Below are 19891 nucleotides of genomic sequence, written 5' to 3'. Positions count from 1 at the left end.
GATTGTACTGTAATTATTTTTGTTTCCTGAGTTTACAGTAACATAATGTATTGATTACTGTACTGTAATTCTATTTTTATTTATCTCTTGTTTTTTGTTTTTTTTTAAACCTGCAATGGCAAAAAAATAATAATTTTGTGTTCATTGAAATGTGAGTAGACGTCTACTGTACTGGAACAAGCTTTCGCAGAAGCCTGTGTGAGGAAATTAAAAAAGATATATGAAGTACGAGCGCCATAGCTGAATGGTTACATGCCATGTAAACGCAACGTCGCTGGTTCAAATCCGCCTGGAGACCCTTGTTGCATGCCTTGTCCTTCTCTCCCCCCACTTCTGTTTCACCACTGTCGAATGAAGGCCAGACAAATCCAAAAACATGTCTTTAAAAAATGATATACTAAAGACAGCAGAGTGTTGTATAAAGTACATCAGTGTGTTGTTGCTGCTTTGAGAGTTTAATTCAAATTGTGCACGTGTGTATCATTTTATAGAAAAAAATGCTATTTTGAAAAAGGGTGGTTTTGATTGCAGTTTTGACATAGTAGTGAGATTTTATCTCCACATGTTGTGTCTTATTTGTGTGTGTGTGTGTGTGTGTGTGTGTAGAGTTTTGACACAATGAGCCAAATTTTGCAACAAGTGTCGCAAGACAAAAAAAATGCAAACAGCGGGGGGCTTATGTGAAATAGACAATTGAAATTACGAAAGGAGCTGCGAGGAAAAACAAAACTGAGTAGCCTATTCTTGATTTGGAGCAAAGTGATTTTCACATCAGCCGCTTATTACATTTTATTTTTATACCCTAAGATTTTAGCTAGACTTAAAAGGTGATATTTATTTTCAACTTTTTTTTTTTGAAAATATCAAATTGAGGTCTGAGTCTATAACAAATAGGGAATATATTAGATATTAAGCAATAATTATAATAAGTAAGATTAATATGAATAATTCATATTAATAAAAATTATAGGCTATCATTAATAATAATCATCATCATTTGAAATTGCAAACTACGTGACTTTGACAGCATTTTCTCTCTGAAGTGGGATCTGTTGGAGCTTTTTTGTGGTCCAGGGGTAAAATTAAGTTATGAAAGCTGCTGAAACAGGTCTGTCAGAGGAGTGTGCGTGTGCGTGTGTGTTTGCGTGTGTGCGTGCGTGTGTGTGTGTGGTTTGAGGCAGCAGTGTCGAGTGATGTGATACGCAGTGTGGGTGCAGCTGACAATCGTATCTCTAATGAAGAGGTCCCATGGTGAGGCGATAGAAATCAACCAACTGGTCAATCTTTGGCCCAACAACAGTCACATAATAACACACATGCCCGTCCGCGTGACACACGTCACCGTTACCTGACCACATGTCTGACATCAAGCAACAAACCATATAACACTGTTTTTTGTGCTCATCGTGTTTCTGACACTTTCTTATAAACTCCTCGCTGCAGAGATCTTTCATCAGCCGAAACTCATCGTTTCAACAAGTGCTTCTCATCACTTTCTCCCAAGTGAATTATAAAACCTCCTGACTCACTTTACTTCAACTTTAAAATCCATTCCCTCACTCTCTCCTGTAGCCTCTGTTTTTTTTTTCTAAATCGTTTTTTTTTTTTTTTTAAATCTTTAATTATCATATTGAAATCATTACTCAGGGCTTGTCTTCAAAATCTTATCTTCTAATCCTGCTTGTAATTATGATGATCTCTCTCTGACTTCAATCTTTCTCCACTGTTGCACTAAACCGTGTCAGCCAGATGCCTTAAATACAAACGGAATTTTTTGTCTCACCGGTGTGCTGGTTGATGCCGGTTTTCTCCTCCGCTGTTCCCCGACAGACTCTCCTCCTCTGCTCTCCGTCCAACAAGCTCTACAACACAGACACACACACTTCATTTCACCATTAGCTCGGCTGCACACCTTCAGATTGTTTGCCATTCTGTGCGCTCCTGCCGTCACTGCCTCACTCTTCGTCGGGATACCAGTATGTTCTCATCATCTTTGTTGTCATGCGTTTAAAAATAACCTTATCTTTAAAAACGGCAATCCTAAAATGAATTAGAGCAATACATAAAAGTGAATTCCCTTTAAGGAAAAATAGAAATATCATATTTCTTAACAATTAGATTTTAAAAAATCGAAATATAGCCATACAATTAATATTAACCTGCTAAACAGACACAATTAAACATATTTTGATGGACTAACTCATTTTCTGTACTTTTCCGGCCTTTAAGTCTTTTTTTTTTGTTATCATTTGTAACATCTATTATATGATGCATTTCTATTATATATTGTCATATACAGTCTATTTCCATTAATATGGCTAATATGGCTATTGGTTATTTCAAATCTCCTGTAAACCCACTTTACTAAAATTCCCACTTACAAATGACTGTCAGAATTTTTTTTTATTTTTACAAATTTAACTTGTAAACTTAGATCTAATAAATCTCAGTTGATTGAAGATCAGAAAATTCAAATACCTAGATCTCCGAACGTATGTTTTATTATTATTATTTCTCAATTTACATTAATATTTGCCCTGCAGGTCAGGTATTTCTGCAAAAGTTTCTTTTAACACTACATCACTTGTTGTCGGCAGTTGACAGCCATTTCATTTGTATGAATTGATGAACGTAACTAACTTTAAAGTTCCAGGCGTTGTGGAAATCTTGATTGATTTGTGAGGGCTGCCAGAGGCATGAAGACATACTGTTGCTACTGCAGCCGGCTCTGTGCGCTCTGGCGCCATCCTTCCTCCAGCTATGGGATCAACGCACCTCTCCTCTCCCTCACACTCCCCCAGCTCTGCGCTCTTTGGCTGCCCGAGGTGTCTGTCAAAGTGAAGGGGGAAGAAAAAAAACTGTTTTAGAAGAAAAAATCTGAGCAGTATTTCTATTGGTAGGCGGGATGGTCGTGAAGGGAACAATCGGATTGACTTTGCTAGGGAGCCACCTCAAAGCATATCAGGTTACTTTGAGTGACAGCGTAACCATGGCAAATAATTTGACTAAGGCTATTGTCTTATCCTCACCATCCCCGGGTCAGATAACCGACCAATCAGAGTTCATATAATCGCTTGTCTTGCCAGCTTACAATAATATTATTAAAACGAGCCAGCGAGCCCGGTCTCCGGGAGTAGGTTATGTTGAAACGGCATAGAAAAGGTGGAGGAGGACGGTGGAAGGAGTAGCAACTTTCTCTCTTTCTCACCAACTTTATGAGGAATTGTCGCCTGGGGTTTTGCATGGCTGAATGGACTTGAGTTTATTTCACAATACGCAGTTGGATATTACCTTACTTTGGGCAGCTTTAAGTTTTACGCTGCTCTTTTGGGGACCTTTTGTCGCTTATGGACTTAATGCGTTTTGATTTCATGTGAGACTGAGAGGGGAGACGTGGAAGTAAGGCACAATATAATCTGTATTGGTTTACGTTGTCGCCATGTCCATGCTTCCGACGTTTGGTTTTACGCAGGAACAAGTGGCGTGTGTCTGCGAAGTCCTTCAACAAGGGGGGAACATCGAGCGGCTGGGGCGCTTCCTCTGGTCGCTCCCGGCGTGCGAACACCTCCACAAAAATGAGAGCGTCCTCAAAGCGAAAGCCGTGGTCGCCTTCCATCGGGGGAACTTCCGAGAGCTCTACAAAATCCTGGAGAGCCACCAGTTTTCGCCGCACAACCACCCGAAGCTTCAGCAGCTGTGGCTCAAAGCGCACTACATCGAGGCGGAGAAGCTGAGAGGCCGCCCGCTCGGCGCCGTGGGGAAGTACCGCGTCCGGAGAAAGTTCCCCCTGCCCCGTTCTATCTGGGACGGTGAAGAGACAAGCTACTGCTTCAAGGAGAAGAGTAGGAGCGTCCTCCGGGAGTGGTATACCCACAACCCTTACCCATCCCCGCGGGAGAAAAGAGAGCTGGCCGAGGCCACGGGACTCACCACCACGCAGGTCAGCAACTGGTTCAAAAACCGACGGCAGCGAGACCGAGCGGCGGAGGCAAAAGAAAGGTAGGAGTAAAGATTAAAGGCACTTAACACAGATCTCAGATTAGGCCAAACTTGAACTTTTCTCATCATTATACACAAATCAAAAATAGACACAAGTCATATTTAAACTACAAATGTTGTGGAGTCAAAAACAACGTGTTCCATCTGTGCGCCTGTGTAACTTAATTTGCTGACCTACATCTGGGAATTTATTCCACTGACCAAATATTAATACAGTGTCAGTCCTTAACTAATTTCTCCAGTTCTCTCTACTTAGCTCTGTCTTTTGGTGATAAATGGTATAAGTTGCAAGAACTTTTTCATACTTTCAGGCTTAGTAAACTCACGTCCCGTACTGTTGTTTGTGATAATTGTGCAGGCCGCGCGTAAAAGTTGAAAGACACAAAATTAAAGGCTTGTTGTCAGGTTAATTACAAGGTTATAAAAGTTGCATTTACTCTACTTTTATGTTTAAGTAATCACACCTATTATAACATGAATTTTAACTTTCACATTAGGATCAAAAAAACTATTTTTTAACCCTCCAGACCCTGGAGTTAACATCTCTGTAGAAAACATCTCAGAACATGTTTAAAAGTTGTTTTGCGGTGTAATTGATGTGGCAGAGTGTGTAGCCTCCATATCAGCCTGGTTGACATTTCATTAGGAGTCGTTTGTAGACTACAGTTCAAAGTTTGGGAATTACACAGGCAGGCAGGCAGGCGCGCAGAGAGGTTTGGAAGACGTGTTTTAGTCAGGTGTTCGCCGGGTTGGTGTCTTCTTTCACCCTCTGGCCACTAATTCGGGCTGAAAGCTGCACGTAAATCATGTCTTCCCACTGAGAAAAGCCTCACTCACCACTGCTAACAGATATACGCAACAGGCACATGTTAATCAATAATTAGCTCTGTCATTTATTCAAATGTATCAAAGGCCGAGAGCTCGCCCGCTTTCATAAGCGTCTATTCTCTGGTTGAATTGATTTGTTAGTAAGATCTTCAGCGCAGATTCAGTAGTCAAATAGATTTATTGCCTTCAGTCACTGTTCACCACTACAGCCATTTAACTCTTTGCACTGTAGTGAACTGGCCTCTAATTATTTTAATGACTTACTAATTGTTTGCGTCTTAGCACCCGTGCGCATGAGTGCCTTACTGATTGGTGCATTAATAAATCATTGGACTAAGCGTTCATACGTTAATGATGCTCATTGTGGATATTGTTAATATAGCGTAACCCAATTAATATCCGAGTACATACAGTAGCGTGGACGATGTGAGTGTGTGTGTGTGTGTGTATGTGTGTGTATGTGTGTGTGTGCGCGCGCGCCTCTTGTAAGAATGATTCTGTTGGGGGTTTTTCAACCATGATTTAGACATTTTTAAATATTAGAAATGTTCGTTTTGCATATTTGTCCCCTTACTTCATGTGTACTCGTGACCGTAGCTAGTTTTAAAGATTTGTCACAACTTCATTTCTGACATATTTTCTCTGCTGTACTAACATGGTGCAATAGTTTGTCTGACTGATGTAATTTTCTTTTCTGTACGCAGAGAAAACAACGAGAACTCCAACAGCAATAGTCACAACCCATTGACTTCTTCCATGAATGGAAATAAAACTCTATTGGGCAGCTCGGACGACGACAAAACGCCCTCTGGGACACCGGATCACACGTCTCCGAGCCCGGCTCTGCTCCTTGGCTCAAACGCCGGTTTACAGTCCCTGCACGGCCTCGCGCCCCCGCCAGGACCCAGCGCCATCCCGGTACCCAGCGGTGCAGACTCGGTGCACCATCACCACTCATTGCACCATGACACCATACTGAACCCTATGTCTTCTAATCTGGTGGACCTCGGCTCTTAAAAGAAAAAGAAAAGAAAAGAAAAAAGGCACAGAAGGGGAACAGAGCACCGTCTTTTTTGGAAAAGTAATTCACTTGGAGGCGTGAGATTGAGCACTTGCGGCCAGGTGCAAAACAGACAGACTGGACCACTGCGAAAACAGCCACCACATCAAATAATTTGGTCTCATATTAAACCTTAAAAAGTCTTTTGGGGAAAAATCTGACAGTGGGCGCAATACTGTTATCCTCAAATTATGCTTGTTTCAGGACTTTCTAGAAACAAGACATGAAGGCAGAGCACTTATAAATTCACAAAATATATTTAAAACTGGTTTTAAAAAAAAATCTCATTCCATTGGCATATTTTCTCTTTAATTCATTTTAGGAGAATATAATTCAAAAAATTAATAGATTTGACATTACAAGACTTTTTTGCAGTGGACAAAAGGTGAGGCGGACCTAGGTCGTTTTAGGTAAAAAAAAAAAAAAAGTATTTTACCGGAATGTAATAACGTAACATGTTATATTGTTGAAAACAATAACAATAAAATGTCTTAATTCTTGTTACTATTACCGTTGTTATTTTAGGGGTTTAGATATATTAACAGACTCTCTAGGCACCGAGTTAAAGGTACCCCATCGCGTTTTTGTTTACAAAGGGTTTTCCAAGAGAGCCATAAGCTTTTTTTTTTTTTTTTTTTTTTTTTTTTTTTTTTTTTTTTGGTGGGAGGGTGTGGGGTGGATTATGATGGGGTATAATATTCTCAAGTGTCTTATAAGAGCCGTGATAAGATGAAATATCTTAATCTCTTGATATTATTATCATTATTTGCATTTTCATTTGGAGAGAGACTGCATGTAAACTGTGCGATACATGATGAAACATAAGAACGATTCACCTATAGTTTCATATACCCTTTACAATAAAAGAAAAGAAATACATGGATTCAAAATTGAGGATTTCTTTGATTCTTCCCGTTGTATGATTCTTGACATTCTTGACAGCAGACCAGTCTGTTTATATGATAGTTTGTCTCCTGCGGGTCGCCTCATTCTCTATTTTTAAACCATTCAAGCTGGGTGACTCTTAAAATATACCCTGACTAAGCAAATATTCTGACACTAGAAATGTTCTAGAACAACTGCAGTGCTCATTTTCTAATTATTTCTTTTCACTTTTAATGAATGAGTTTTAATGTCTTGGTCTAATTATATTTTCTCTAATCTCACTTTGAGCGCGCAAATGCACATTTATTATAGTCACAGCCCATAACTCTGTATACAGACGGTCAGTTGAGGCAAAGCTGGTTCAGATCCATACTTCACTATTTACTCTGGCCTTTTGAATGTGCGCTGAACCACCAGTTCCTTAATAACGTTGGGGAAATGTATAATCAGATAGCATTACCTAAAATCAAGAGCTCTTAGCCTTAATGGCTGCTCCAAGAAAGAGGATATTGTCCTTTATGTGTGTGTGTGTGTGTGTGTCGGCGTGCACGGGTCGATATCCCGGGATTATCTGCCATCTAATCATAAATGCTGCAAGGGAAGTCGTTAAAGGGGGAAAACTATCTGTTTCCCTCCATTCCCCTCAAGTCAGTTCTTGGCTTATATCGGTGGCTTTTTCAGTTTAATAGAAATCAGGCGAAAAGTCTGGAAATTTGGGAGGGAAGAGTAAGCTGATGTTTTTAATTTAAGGAATATAATGCAAGTTCAGTAGTGACAAATTAATGCAAATTGGTTTATTGAAGCAGAGAGTTTCTAAATAGAAAAAACGCTTTTGTGAAATTTTGCTCGCGTTGCCCTTAATCATGCTCATCGACTGAAGGTCAAAGTTCACCTAAGTCATCTTTCCCGGTGTTAAAATGACAACAGGAGAGACAAAAAAGAAAAATATCTACTTTGCAAAAACAACACAAGTCAAGAGAGCGAAGCATGTGGCATGTGGCCATTAAAGCTGGGCGAAATTTATCCATTGATGTTCAAGTGATGACACCTTATCTTTCCGCGCTCGGCTGAGGAGAACAAAAGCGCCGTAGTGTTTGGCGGAGAAAAAAAACACAGAACTGGAAACGGGCGTTGAAAGAAGACACTTTGTTTGAACAGCTTCAGCCGTGCAGCACCTTCAGCCTCCCCCTCCTTAGCCTGCTGCCCGAGCTCTTCGTAGAATAAACCCCAAACTTCTCCTCTGCCTTTCATACTTTTATTAGTTGCTGCAACACTTTCCCCTCTTTCAGGCTGCAGGTTCATGTGTGCGCGCTCTGTGCACTTTATGGTATTTTCTTTGACTTATTATCGCAATCATAACTGTGTATTTTGGGGCCATATTTATCTTTCTGCAGTTTATTATGGTATTAGCCCCTTCATCTCACAGCTGGTGGTATGATCAGATTGTTAAAATAGCAAATATGCAAAATTACACAATATAATCCACAATAATGATGCCTTCAAAGCTTCATGTCAGCACATTACAAACTGCATATTTGCGTTTGGCTGTCAGGTTCATGGTTGGACAGCTATTTTCTTTTTATTTGTGAAACAGCAAAGGAGTATTATAGTCCCGTAATAAATTATCCGGCAGCTCTAATGGGTGTGTAAATACGAAAAGTACACAAAGAGTGTGTGGACTGACTCCCTCTTGTCTGTAAATGCGAAGGATCAGTCGCACCTTGTTGGTTACAGCTTCTGGCGCATGAAGGTCAATTACAAATGCAGCTCAAACACCACAAGTTATAATTAACGAGGACTTCAGTGCATATGGGTCTACTCAAAACAAGCCTGTAATAGCGGCTTGTGAGGAGACATAACACGGAATAGTTGGTCTCTCACCAAACCAACTCTGTAACCCCACAAAGAGCTGTGATTTTCGCCTCCTGGTACTTTCGCTCTCTCGTTTCCCATAAGGTTTGAAATGTGAACTTGAACTGGCATCGTGAGTGCGCCATGTGTGCCCGGGAAGGGGAGGGGAGGCTATTAAACGTTTTTTGGGCAGAGGATGTTAGGAAAATCCGCCAGCATTGAAGAAAAGGCCTAACAAGGCGCTCCGGTTATAAACGCTGATTTTGATTCTGCCAAGCAGGCTTATAGGAATAATGGCCCCCTCCAAAAGCAGCAGAGGACTCAGGATAAACAGTTAGACAGGTGTGAACTTGTCTTGGTTTCTCGCACAAATTCATCTGCAGGCTGTATAATCGCCTGTCACTCCACCACGGGGTGAGGATGTTGCGGAGATTAAACGTGAAGTGTTCAACAACTTTGGGCAAATAATCTTGTAGAACAGTTAATGCCACTGTGCCTCCGGTCAAAAATCATGAAACAATCAAGAGAGAATGTTCGGTCCTGGCCCCGTAAAGATCTTATCCGTGCACTTTTATAGATGCAAACGCTTTGTAAGAGTTCAGTTCTGACCCGAGATCTGTTTTTGTTCCCTGACTGATAGGCCAGATTTGAACAAACTGGCAGAGTTTTTATTTTAATCGCATCATCACAATATCTAATCAATCTCATATATCTCAAATAATCCACACGCAGGAGTTTTTCACCCTATAAATAACAGAGTCCTGGTTGCTATTTAATTGCCGTATCACTTTAAAAATTTCGTATTAAACAGCACACGGCATTGAATCAGTCTGGCTGCTGCAGCTTTAGTTGGTTTACACTGAATTCATTTGTACCAGTTGATTTTGTTGATCGGCAGCTATTTTTTCATGTATTTTGATTCTCTAAGCTTTTGTATTTTATTAATTAAATTAGCGTCATTATTTTTGTGATATAAAATAGCAACCAAAGACATAAACTGAGTCCGGCTAGTCAGATAAAATTGAAATGAATTTTAATTTCATTTCAAAAAATAGTTGTTAAAGAATTTCATTTTTTTGTGTTCTCATAGTGATTTTTCTTCCGGCAATTATTAAGACTTGACAGGTGTAGATCCGAGTGTCGTTTGCTCATTAATAGAGAAAATAATAATCAAAAATAGCGTTTAGAGGTTAAAAAACCGTATAGCCACGTGAAGGCTTTACAAAATTAATGATAATTATGTCATATTTTTTTGCATGCAGATTATTCTGTCAGAGTTTCTCAGGTATGAAAAAGATGCAATAATTCAAAAAGGGCAAAATTTTCCAACTTTATAAATGAAACTATATGATGCTCGATTTTTGAATGAGTGAAGGATTCAATTTTACATAAACCTTTTATTTCAAAGAAGAAAACACAATCCTCATTCCTCTGAGTACCTGCTCTTCATATATCAGAGGCCAGTGGACAGCAGGCTTTCTGTGCTCATTCATGATTTTAATTGATATCCTATTATAGATTAAGCTACTTCTTCCCTGTGGACAAACTGCTGGGAATACTGATAAAGCAGTTCAACTACTGGAAAGACAATCACATCTTTAGGTGACACACAATAATTAGTGACAGATCACATACTGGATCACTGTTGTTGGGTGAAAACTTTGTATCTCTAAAAGGTTTTTTTTGCCTACTAAGAAAAGCAAATGTTTTCGGCATTGTCAGCACATTTAATGCATAAATAGCAACAAGAAACAGATACAAGGACGTGATGGTGGCAGTCCTCTGCAGAAATGTCAGCTGCAGTGATGATAGTTATAATGTGACACATTATTGGTCCCAGTGGAGAAATTCTCTTTTCACTTAGCCCCCCTTCAGGGAGGTCAGAGGTCAAACCTTTATAGCAGCAGCCTCAGTACTGGAGTGGATTCACACTATCTTGCTCGAGGACACTTCAGAAGAGCAGAGAGGCTTAAACCTAGCTCCTCTGGGTCATGGACAGTTTGTCAAACTACTGTACCAATTTTAAAATGACATCCAATGGTGTTAAGGTGACCCTTATAGACAAATGGGCACCAAACAGAACTTTGGTTCCCAGGAATTTGTACTACATCCAGTCATAGGTTGAGTGGGTATTAGGATGGTAGTGCAGAACTCACCAAATATTTCTGAAACAAAAGAGGGGGAATAAATAAACGATTCATGCCACTTGTTGCTTAGAGAGGTTGGCGGCTTTACTAACAAGTGAGTAAGACAGCTGGGATTTACATTACTGATATATTGTACTGCAGCTGCAAAGTAGAAACTGTTTGAGTCAGACGAAAGAGGGAAATGTCAACCGAATGCACCATCACTATCATTACATGCTCATTTTTCACTGCAGGCTTCCACTGCAACACTAAAAGGTGTGTCAATTTAAACTGTCACGTGTTTAAATGAAACCCCGAGCGTTTATATATATAAAAAAAATACAACATAATTATATAGTCAGGTCTGAATTCTTCCTTAGATAAATGAGTCCAAGTACAGCAGACTGTCACCACTCCATTTGATCCATATGTGTTTATCATATTCTTTCACCGGATCTGAACTAAACTGTACATCAGCTTCAGTTAAAAGTTAGTGAGCAAGACACACGCTTCCTTCTGGTCTTGTTGTAGGTCACAGTAGACTATTCATCAACACAGATGAAACTGTCCTCTGCAATGGGAATAACATGTCTTAAAACTGAAATTCCTCTTTAATAATCTAAGAACCATGACTGGATAATGTTCGCAAGAGCTGCAATGACATTGCCAGGAGGAAGAGGAGAAGCTGGGCAGTAAACCTCTTGCTTTATATACCAAAATCCACAAAAATTACCTTCGAGTTTAGACAATTTCACCAAAATACACCAGCAATTTTTAGTATTAAACATAATCCAAGTAAAAAAAACTTTTTTTTAAAAATGTTACTTACTCAGCTTATGAAAATAATTTAAAATAGCTTTATCCTGATGCCTGAATGAAATAAGTCCTCAGTATATGATGGGAAATGCCTGCTGAGCTGAGGGAGTTTTGGGCTGCAGCAACATATGATGTGGATTCATATATAACTGAAAATGGTTAAAAAAAATCAGACAGTCAGTTTTTTGGCTGATACAGTCCAGCTGACAGGCTGCACAGGGCCAGTCCTTGCAGGTGTCTTGACATAAATCAGCATGGATGCATATCCTGCATGTAGCCAAGAACGATGAAGAAAACTCAAACAGACAGAAGAATAAAATCAAATAGTATAGTTGACAAAATGTAAAACACAGTATGGGAAACTGTTGATACTCCAAAATTCATCGACAGGTGTTTGTAGTAATGAATCAAGCAGCACTGTGACAAAATTACAAATATTCATATTTTCTAAAGCTGTTTATTGTTGTTTACGCAAGTAATATTTGTAAATACATTAAATTGATCTATATTTTCAATTGTGATCAGCTGAGAAAAACAAAAAACTTAAAACTCTTTGATTATATATACTGTGTGTGAATATATACCATCCAAAAATGCAGCTTATGCCTTTAAATTATTTGATTAGCCTATATCGAATCAATGGCATTAATCATATTGTGAATTATACTGCAAATAAAAAATAACAACTGACCAAATGGTAGTCTGGCACCACTGCAAAAACTCTTTGCAATCTTTAGAAAACATTTCACATTCAGAGCACAAGCATGTGTAACATAATTTAAGATTTTTTGTTTGTTTGTTTGTTTCAGTAATTTAATTTTTTTTTCAGCTCCTTTTTTATTTTACAGCAGTTTGAGGTCAAACACAGTTTATTGATGAACACATTGATTTCATCCTTTCCTCCGCCATTATGCATTTTTGCTGTATCAGGTGTGTCCCATAAAACAGGATAAAACAGTAGGGGGTTTGGGGGGAGTGAGGAGGAGGAGGAGGAGGAGGAGGAGGAGGAGGGGGGTGCACGGTGTAGAGTTACGGTCAAAAAAGAGAGAGAGAGAGATGGCCAGGGGAGTACCAGCATTAATGCACTCCCTGTGTGCTGGACGCGTACAGTTACAAAACACACACTCTCGCACACACATGAGCACACTGCGGGCGCCCTTTGCTCGAGTGAAAGGTCACCTGGCAGACCGAGTCCTGACTTCCATCCCTGCAGCCCACTCCAGAGACCCGAGACCAGGGGAGACATATCAACAAATGAAGAGTTCAGTAAAAGTGAAAGTTACCACGTTTAACTTCTGCGGATTCAAACATTTAATTTGAAAATATATGCAACAGCAAAAACCAGATAGATGTTTTAGGTGGCTAAAGTGTGCGTTCATGCGTGTGTGTGTGTGTGTGCGCGCGCGCACTAAGGGTTACGAAAGGCTCACCTGGGCTTTTCCCCCTATAGCCTACTGTAAATTCCTAGATGGGAGACAGACACGGGGTACTCTGATCGCATTAGGTTCACTCCGATGGCTTTTCCAGCTATTGTCACTTGACACCGTTCCATTAAATCTGTCCAGTGTAAAGATTAACTACACCATTCTTTATGCTTTCACTGGGTGTTCACTGCGAACGCCAAAGGGCAGGTTAAATCATGCACAAGATTTTCATAGTGCGCTGTTTTTTATGTTCAGCCTATCTAGCCTTTTACTTGATGTTATATCAACTAGCAGTACAGAGTGTCACCCAGATAAATTGTTGTAAAACTAGTCGATCCATCACTTTACTCCCTCTTTTCATTATTGTTAGTATATGTCATCTGATATTACAATAACAAATGTAAACGAAGCAATCTGTCGAGCTTTTTTATTTTTACTTGTTTTTTTTAATGGTTGTTTTTCTGGTCATTCGTTCATTTAATCTACTTAATGCTGTTGTTGTTATTATGACAACATATTTCAGATTCTGCACAATCAGCTGTGATATTATAAACCTAAATACTAATAAAACTCTATTAATTGGACGGAGAGCTCCTCTGTCTATGGTAGAGGAGATATTTCTCTGAATCTCTAAAACCTCACAGTACAGTTGAGCTTCCTTTTATAGTTTGGGTTTTTGCTTTGATGAGCCGAAGGAAATGAGAGAGAGAAAGGGTCAAAGATGTGATAATACGAGCAGGCACAGCTGCATTTAAACCACTAATAGTTTTATTACAGTAACAGTACTTTTCATACAGTTTTATTCTATAATCTGCTGTTAACTTTTGACTGATTAGGCTCAGCAGCACATTTCTCTGCTGCTCATCAGTTTTTTTCCTTCTTTTGTTTATGTCATTGCGCACTGAAATTTAAGAAAGGTGTGATGCCAGTATGTTAGTAAGGAAGTCTCACAGTGTGTCAGCAGGTCCTGAGAAAGGTCTAGTCATCAATAGATGGTTTGTTCCATCTGGTAGTTTAGTTCAAGACGAATGAAAGGATAAAAAACAATTTGCACCGAAAGCAATCTCGACATAACTGACTTTTTCTTTTTGCAAAGTTATTGTATTTCATCTATATTCATGTGACATCCGACCTCATAACTTTGCTGAAACTCTGCATTTTATAAACACAAAGACAGTATGAAAATATTTCAGTCATTACTGAATTTGGCAATCTTTCATAGTCTATGTCCAATTTTTAAAGTTGTACGTTTATATGTTGTAATTGTATTCTTTTACATTGCCCCAGGTCAGCTGAATTGAATAATCTGATATACAGAAATAAGTTGTGTCTTGAACCTTGAACCTCATGCACCATTACATAAGTTAATTTAACAACTATTTGTTGCTTTAAGGGATTAAAGGTTACGCAACTTTTCTGGACTTGTCTGTTCCAGCACAGGAGCGGATGAAGGGAACTTCCTTCTAATTTTGATCAATCAGTATTAGTGTTGATTGTGCACACTATGCCTGTCTGTCTGCATGTGTACAGTGCAGGTTTGTCTGTTTCCAGTTAAACATAAGGGTTCATCCTGCCAGACTGTTGACTCAGCACACAGTAAATGTGCGTGTGCACACTTTAATGTTGACACTGTTCAGATAAATAAAAGAGGTCTTACTGCTTTTCAATACTGTTAAGACAAACTTTGCATACAAGGTACATTGTATGCTACAATAAATGATACAGTATGTGATATGTAGAGTAGGATTTGCCAATTACAGCTGGGATCAAATGTCAGTGGAGCCACTGAGTTTAATACAAATTGTGTGTTTGGAGGGTTGAAATGAGAGATAATCATGCCTCTATGTCCTGCAATTCTGTAAAAATAACCACAAAAGTAAGTCAGATTTTAATGAAGTAATAAGGCATGCCAGTTTGTAGCCTCTAGCATGTATTCTTTACACCAGAGGTAACCGTAGCAACCAACATGTAAATGGAGGAGGAGAGGAAGACAAGGTGAAGATTAGGTAAGTATAAATGAATGTGTCAGCATGATAAACATGAACTGATCCTGTGACACCAATAAACACACAGTGACCTGAGCCATAGATGAAACCCCACCCCACCACTCACTCTCTCTCTCTCACACACACACACACACACACACACACACACACACACACACACACACACACTGCATTCACTCCACTTAGTACTGTGTAGTTTTGTTTAAAGAGTAATAAAACCTCAGCACAGACGTGATGAAAGGTAACTATTTAGTTTTCTCCACAATTTAAGGGAAAGCAGCAAAACTCTGAGTGAGAGAACTGAAAATGTTGAGAACCCTGTTTAAGCTGAACACTGCTTCCACCCAGTGAATGGAAAGTGTAACTGCATGTGTGTGAAGAAGAGAACAAGACCCTGATGACAGTGATGTATACAAAACACGAAAGGTAGCACAGCTTGGCTCTAATACTCCAGCAGGTGCACCGCAGTGAAGCAGGCAGATAAACACATAAGAGAGCACAAAAAGTAGGAAGTGTGGTGGCAAGACAAAAAAAAGGCCAAGTCACTGTGTATGAAGTGAAACTACAAAAAGACTTTATTATATGGGCTGTTAAAAGACACAACATTGACACTCCTTGGTCATCAGATTTATACAGAGAGATAAAAGGAGCTAATTATAAAGACAAGTGAATTCATTTATTCATCCATTCAACCTTTGAGAGTTGTCTCCTGTCTTCACATAAGTGTAACAAACAAACATTAAGCCTAAAACATAGAAAACTGCAACTGAAATAAAATGACAAACACAACAACAGGATTAAAAAGGCATTAAACCAACAATAAATACATTTAAATGAAGTGGGGTGAAAGTCTACTTAACCTTTTAAGGTTCACACTCATGAAACTATTACAGGTATAGTTAGACAGTGATGAATGTTTAATATTCATGTTGCTAGCCTGCATGTTGTAAATGCTATTATTTCTAATAATATTTAGTAATAGTAATATAATTACTGTTTGTTGACAGAAATTATGGTTAATTATTACACTGCATGTTATTTATTTAAATACAACATGCTACGGTCAGCTAAAATGTGAAGTGAAAACTGAATAGTTATTGTCTTCACTCCAACTAAAGATTCACAAGCTATGAAAAGGAGAACTGTTTTAAGAAATTACAATTTTACAAGTTATGATACAAGTTTAAGTTCGTTTTATCAAATGTTGGCACTTGGGCACATTTTTCCCCTTAACTTACTTAGTATGTAACTATTCTATATTGTATTGTGTCATTGTTTGATTGATTGTACTGTTTGTGTACTTTGTGTGAATTAATAATGTTGTATACCATTAATTTTACAATATATAATTTTTATTCTACTTTAAGGTTGCCCTTTTAACATCTGGGAATGGGACAACAGATCAGAGACAACAGATGATGATAACTCTTACTCATTTACACTCTTTTTTTCTGTTGATGAATGAGAATTATCCATGTCAGTTAAAAAAATGTTGGCGCTAACTCCTTTAAGCAGAGTTTCCAGACAACAGCCATATATAAACAGTAGAGGGAAAAAAATCATATATTGAAAAAGAGTACATGATTTCAGAGTTATTCTTGAGCCAAAACACAGACAGAGCACCTTGTAATTCTTGTTTGTTAACGAAAGCTGACTTAGGTAACATTCCTATGTGCAGACTGACTCCTGTGGGAGGCAGAATAAAGAGAAGTCGGCTCACCTGCAGATATACTCATCTCAGGTGTATCTTGTTGCTGCCGACAGCAACCAGGATCTTCCCGCAGTACTTAAAGTTTACATGTTCAGTGAGATGAAAAGGCAAGGGGATGCTGTCTCATGATAGCAGCAAAATTTTTACAGGTGGATAAAATGCCAATACAATAGTCATGAATGTCTTTCAAATCAACATGCTCGGTCAATGTGTGTTTTCATACTCAAGTCAAGTCACCATGAAAATTGGACAAAAAAAAAGGAACACAGCCTTCTCTGTCTCTCTGTTCCTCCTCCCTCCTCTGTCGTCTCCTTCCTGATAACTTACACTAGACTGGTTTCCAAGCTGTGTACTCTTCTTCCTCTTCTTGTGTTTGTCTTGTTGTGGCAGCTGCTTGAAGTCTCTTTTGCTTTGTTGCCATTCACTTGCTGCTTGATTAGCTTCTCCGCTGCACTTCAAACGCTCCTGGGTTTCAGCCAAAGCAATTTTGTAGTGAGAAATGCAGAAAACATGCCACAGGTATAATTTCACTTCACAATGAGAGGTAGGCATAGAGGGGAGGATATGTGTCAGTGACCTTAAAGCTTCTGTATACACCATTTGTAATTTGTTGTACACTTGACTTGACACACACACATGTAACTACAGGAACAGATCTGGAAGCCAAGAATGCCATTAGAGGCTTGTATAGACAACAGGGAAGACTTAAGAGTGAATGTAAAGCTATACAGTGAATAGTTTTCTATGTAATGCATTCTTCATGTCACATGCCATCACTCTCTTGTCCTGTTTCTCCTTCAGTTTTATTTTCATCTTATTTCATGAATATAATCAGAATTTCAATATTGAGCTCATGATGACCCCTTGTGGATAAAGTCAGACATTTCTTTTGAATATTGTGAGGTTTGTGTTCACTTCAAGGCCGAGCTGAAAATCATTTCAAGTGATAATTTAAGGCTGTAAATCTGTCTTGTATATTTCCTGAATTTCATGTTTAAAATTACATAATGAATGTGATGATGGTGGTGATGATGTCAGGTGTGTTTCTCCATCACAATACATGCAAAAAATATATAAAATATGCATAAGGATATTTATTTATTACACTGTTTTTATCACTATGCCTCTAATGGGCACATTGCTGGTATTTGTGAGTGGAGAGGGATATTATGAGGTATCAACTTATAAGAGAGAGCGGATAACCAAGGTTGTCATGGTGATAGTGGTGTTATATTAACTCTATGATGCTACAGTTATAACAGGCTTTCTGTTCCACTCTCACAGGTGTATTTAAAGCCCTATCAGGGATAGGAAAAAGTGGTATCATGTGATATAATATTACCATATGATAACATAATCCCAGCCACCAATGTCAATGACAGTCACCACCTTTGAGCTGCAGTTTTATTACCAGCTGATTCTAATAGTGCAGGAAGTCAGTGGCAATCGTGCTGTGATTATCAAATCCAAACTACTAGAAACACTTAAGCTATAGTGATACATGCTCATAACAGACTCATAATAAGACATTTTCATGGTTGCATTTAATTTTAGCATAAATCTATCCCTTTGAAAACCTTAATTCCCTAAAAGTTTATCTTCCACCACATTCTGAAAAAGCAGAAACTGGTGACATACCTGTGTTGCATATTTCAATTCAAACATTTTAATACATTTCTTCTTGTCTTAAAAAAACAAGACAGTGTATCCCAAGAGTAATTAGAGGTTGAGTGCTACTCAACTTGTACAGATGTTTCCACGCTGAAAAGGAGTGAGTGAGAGCTGTCTCCAGTCAAATAATCCTTTGTGCTAATCAGCAATGACATGAATGAGTTCAAGTGATCATTTAAGTATGTGTTTGCACTCTGCTGAAAACCTGTTTTCCCCCTGATGGATGTGAGTTATTACAGATCACTAGATGGCAGTGTAACATAATGAGACCACTAAATACTGTACAACTACAAACACAGAAATGTAGTAACAGGACGGTTTTGTGCATGTGTGAAAGATAATATGTTCCTGTGTGTGCATTCATACACATACATACAGTGTTTGCACTCTGCTCTGCGTGCATGCATGTGACATTTGAATGAATAAATGCGAGGAAGTGTGGTATCTTAATCCCAGAACAAACACTATCCAGCGTCTCACTCATCTCTCCTCCCTGGGGCTTTATAGGCTACCAGTATGCTGGAGAGGATTACATCAGGGAAATCAAAAGAGTGCACATTTGCACATTGCCCGCTGACATCGTCACACCAAGAACAGACACCACTGAGTTAAGCCAATTGACCATTTACACAGCTCTCAACCTCTCCCTTTGCCCTCCCTCAATTCTCTCTGACGGCTCACTTTCAATTTTGATAGTGTGTGTGTGTGTTTGTGTGTGTGTGTGTGTGTGTGTGTGTGTGTAAAGAGAGGAACTGAGATGATACTGACAAAAACTCAAAGATGGATTAAAAACAAAACAACAGCATATTGTTGAAACTAAAAAAAGCTATTCATTTATTTATTTATTCAAATTATACTTAATATCCCTTACAATATGTTTAAAAAAAAATAGATTAAGTAATATTCAGTGTTGTATGTTGCTGGCTTAAAAGTAATAAGATATTTTAAAAATCTTTTTCTACTATTGTTCAAATACTTTGTGTAACATCTGTATGAGGAATGTTATTTTGATATATCATGTTTCCTTTTAGTCCAGCTGATGTTTCTGTGTAATTGTATTATCTTTATCTCAATGGGTCACATCACTGATGAGCTTTATGTGAGTTCACAACATTCTTGAGTCGAACAAAAATATCTGACCTTTAGCTACAATGTGAACTTGTGAAGGATATTTGATGTTTTGACCAATAACTGCTCCTCTTTTCATCCACCTCCACAGTCATACATCAGGTCTCTGAGCTCTGAACACGCGGGGCCGTGTTTTCTTCCTCCTCGCCCGACTCTTATGGGAGCTGTGCAGCTGCTGCTGCTGCTTGCTGAACTGGACTGAGTGGAGGGAGTGCGGAGGACAGGGCCGGTGCATGCTTCAATAATGCATGTGTTTTGGAGGCCACCTCGGGACAGAGGCCGTTTTTAAAGAGGTGCTTTAAAGATGCTCCACTACCGACTCATGTACAGGAACCTATTAAAAATAGAAAAAGTGGTCGGACAAAACAGCCAGCTTCTGCTGAGGG

The 19891-nt window shown here is 38.8% G+C and overlaps 1 protein-coding gene and 1 long non-coding RNA gene across 2 annotated transcripts in view; one reads left to right on the top strand and one right to left on the bottom strand.

Moving 5' to 3' along the window:
• LOC122996540 overlaps nucleotides 1-2264 on the bottom strand; it is a 48826-nt gene extending 46562 nt beyond the window's left edge. Inside the window, exon 1 of the long non-coding RNA XR_006407023.1 lies at nucleotides 1784-2264. This is a non-coding gene — a long non-coding RNA (uncharacterized LOC122996540). The remainder of the gene's footprint in view (nucleotides 1-1783) is intronic.
• A 655-nt stretch (nucleotides 2265-2919) lies between these two features.
• On the top strand, nucleotides 2920-6770 carry six2a (SIX homeobox 2a). The gene is made up of 2 exons (XM_044372902.1): nucleotides 2920-3999; nucleotides 5532-6770. The coding sequence occupies exons 1-2, from the start codon at nucleotides 3440-3442 to the stop codon at nucleotides 5842-5844; spliced, it is 873 nt and encodes a 290-aa protein (XP_044228837.1). The 5' UTR covers nucleotides 2920-3439; the 3' UTR covers nucleotides 5845-6770.
• The last annotated feature ends 13121 nt before the right edge of the window (nucleotides 6771-19891 follow it).

The sequence above is a fragment of the Thunnus albacares genome, chromosome 14, assembly GCF_914725855.1.
Source record: "Thunnus albacares chromosome 14, fThuAlb1.1, whole genome shotgun sequence".
In the NCBI taxonomy this organism is placed as follows: Eukaryota; Metazoa; Chordata; class Actinopteri; order Scombriformes; family Scombridae; genus Thunnus; species Thunnus albacares.
Note: the sequence above shows the minus strand (reverse complement) of the source record. Positions and strands in the feature narration are given on the sequence as shown.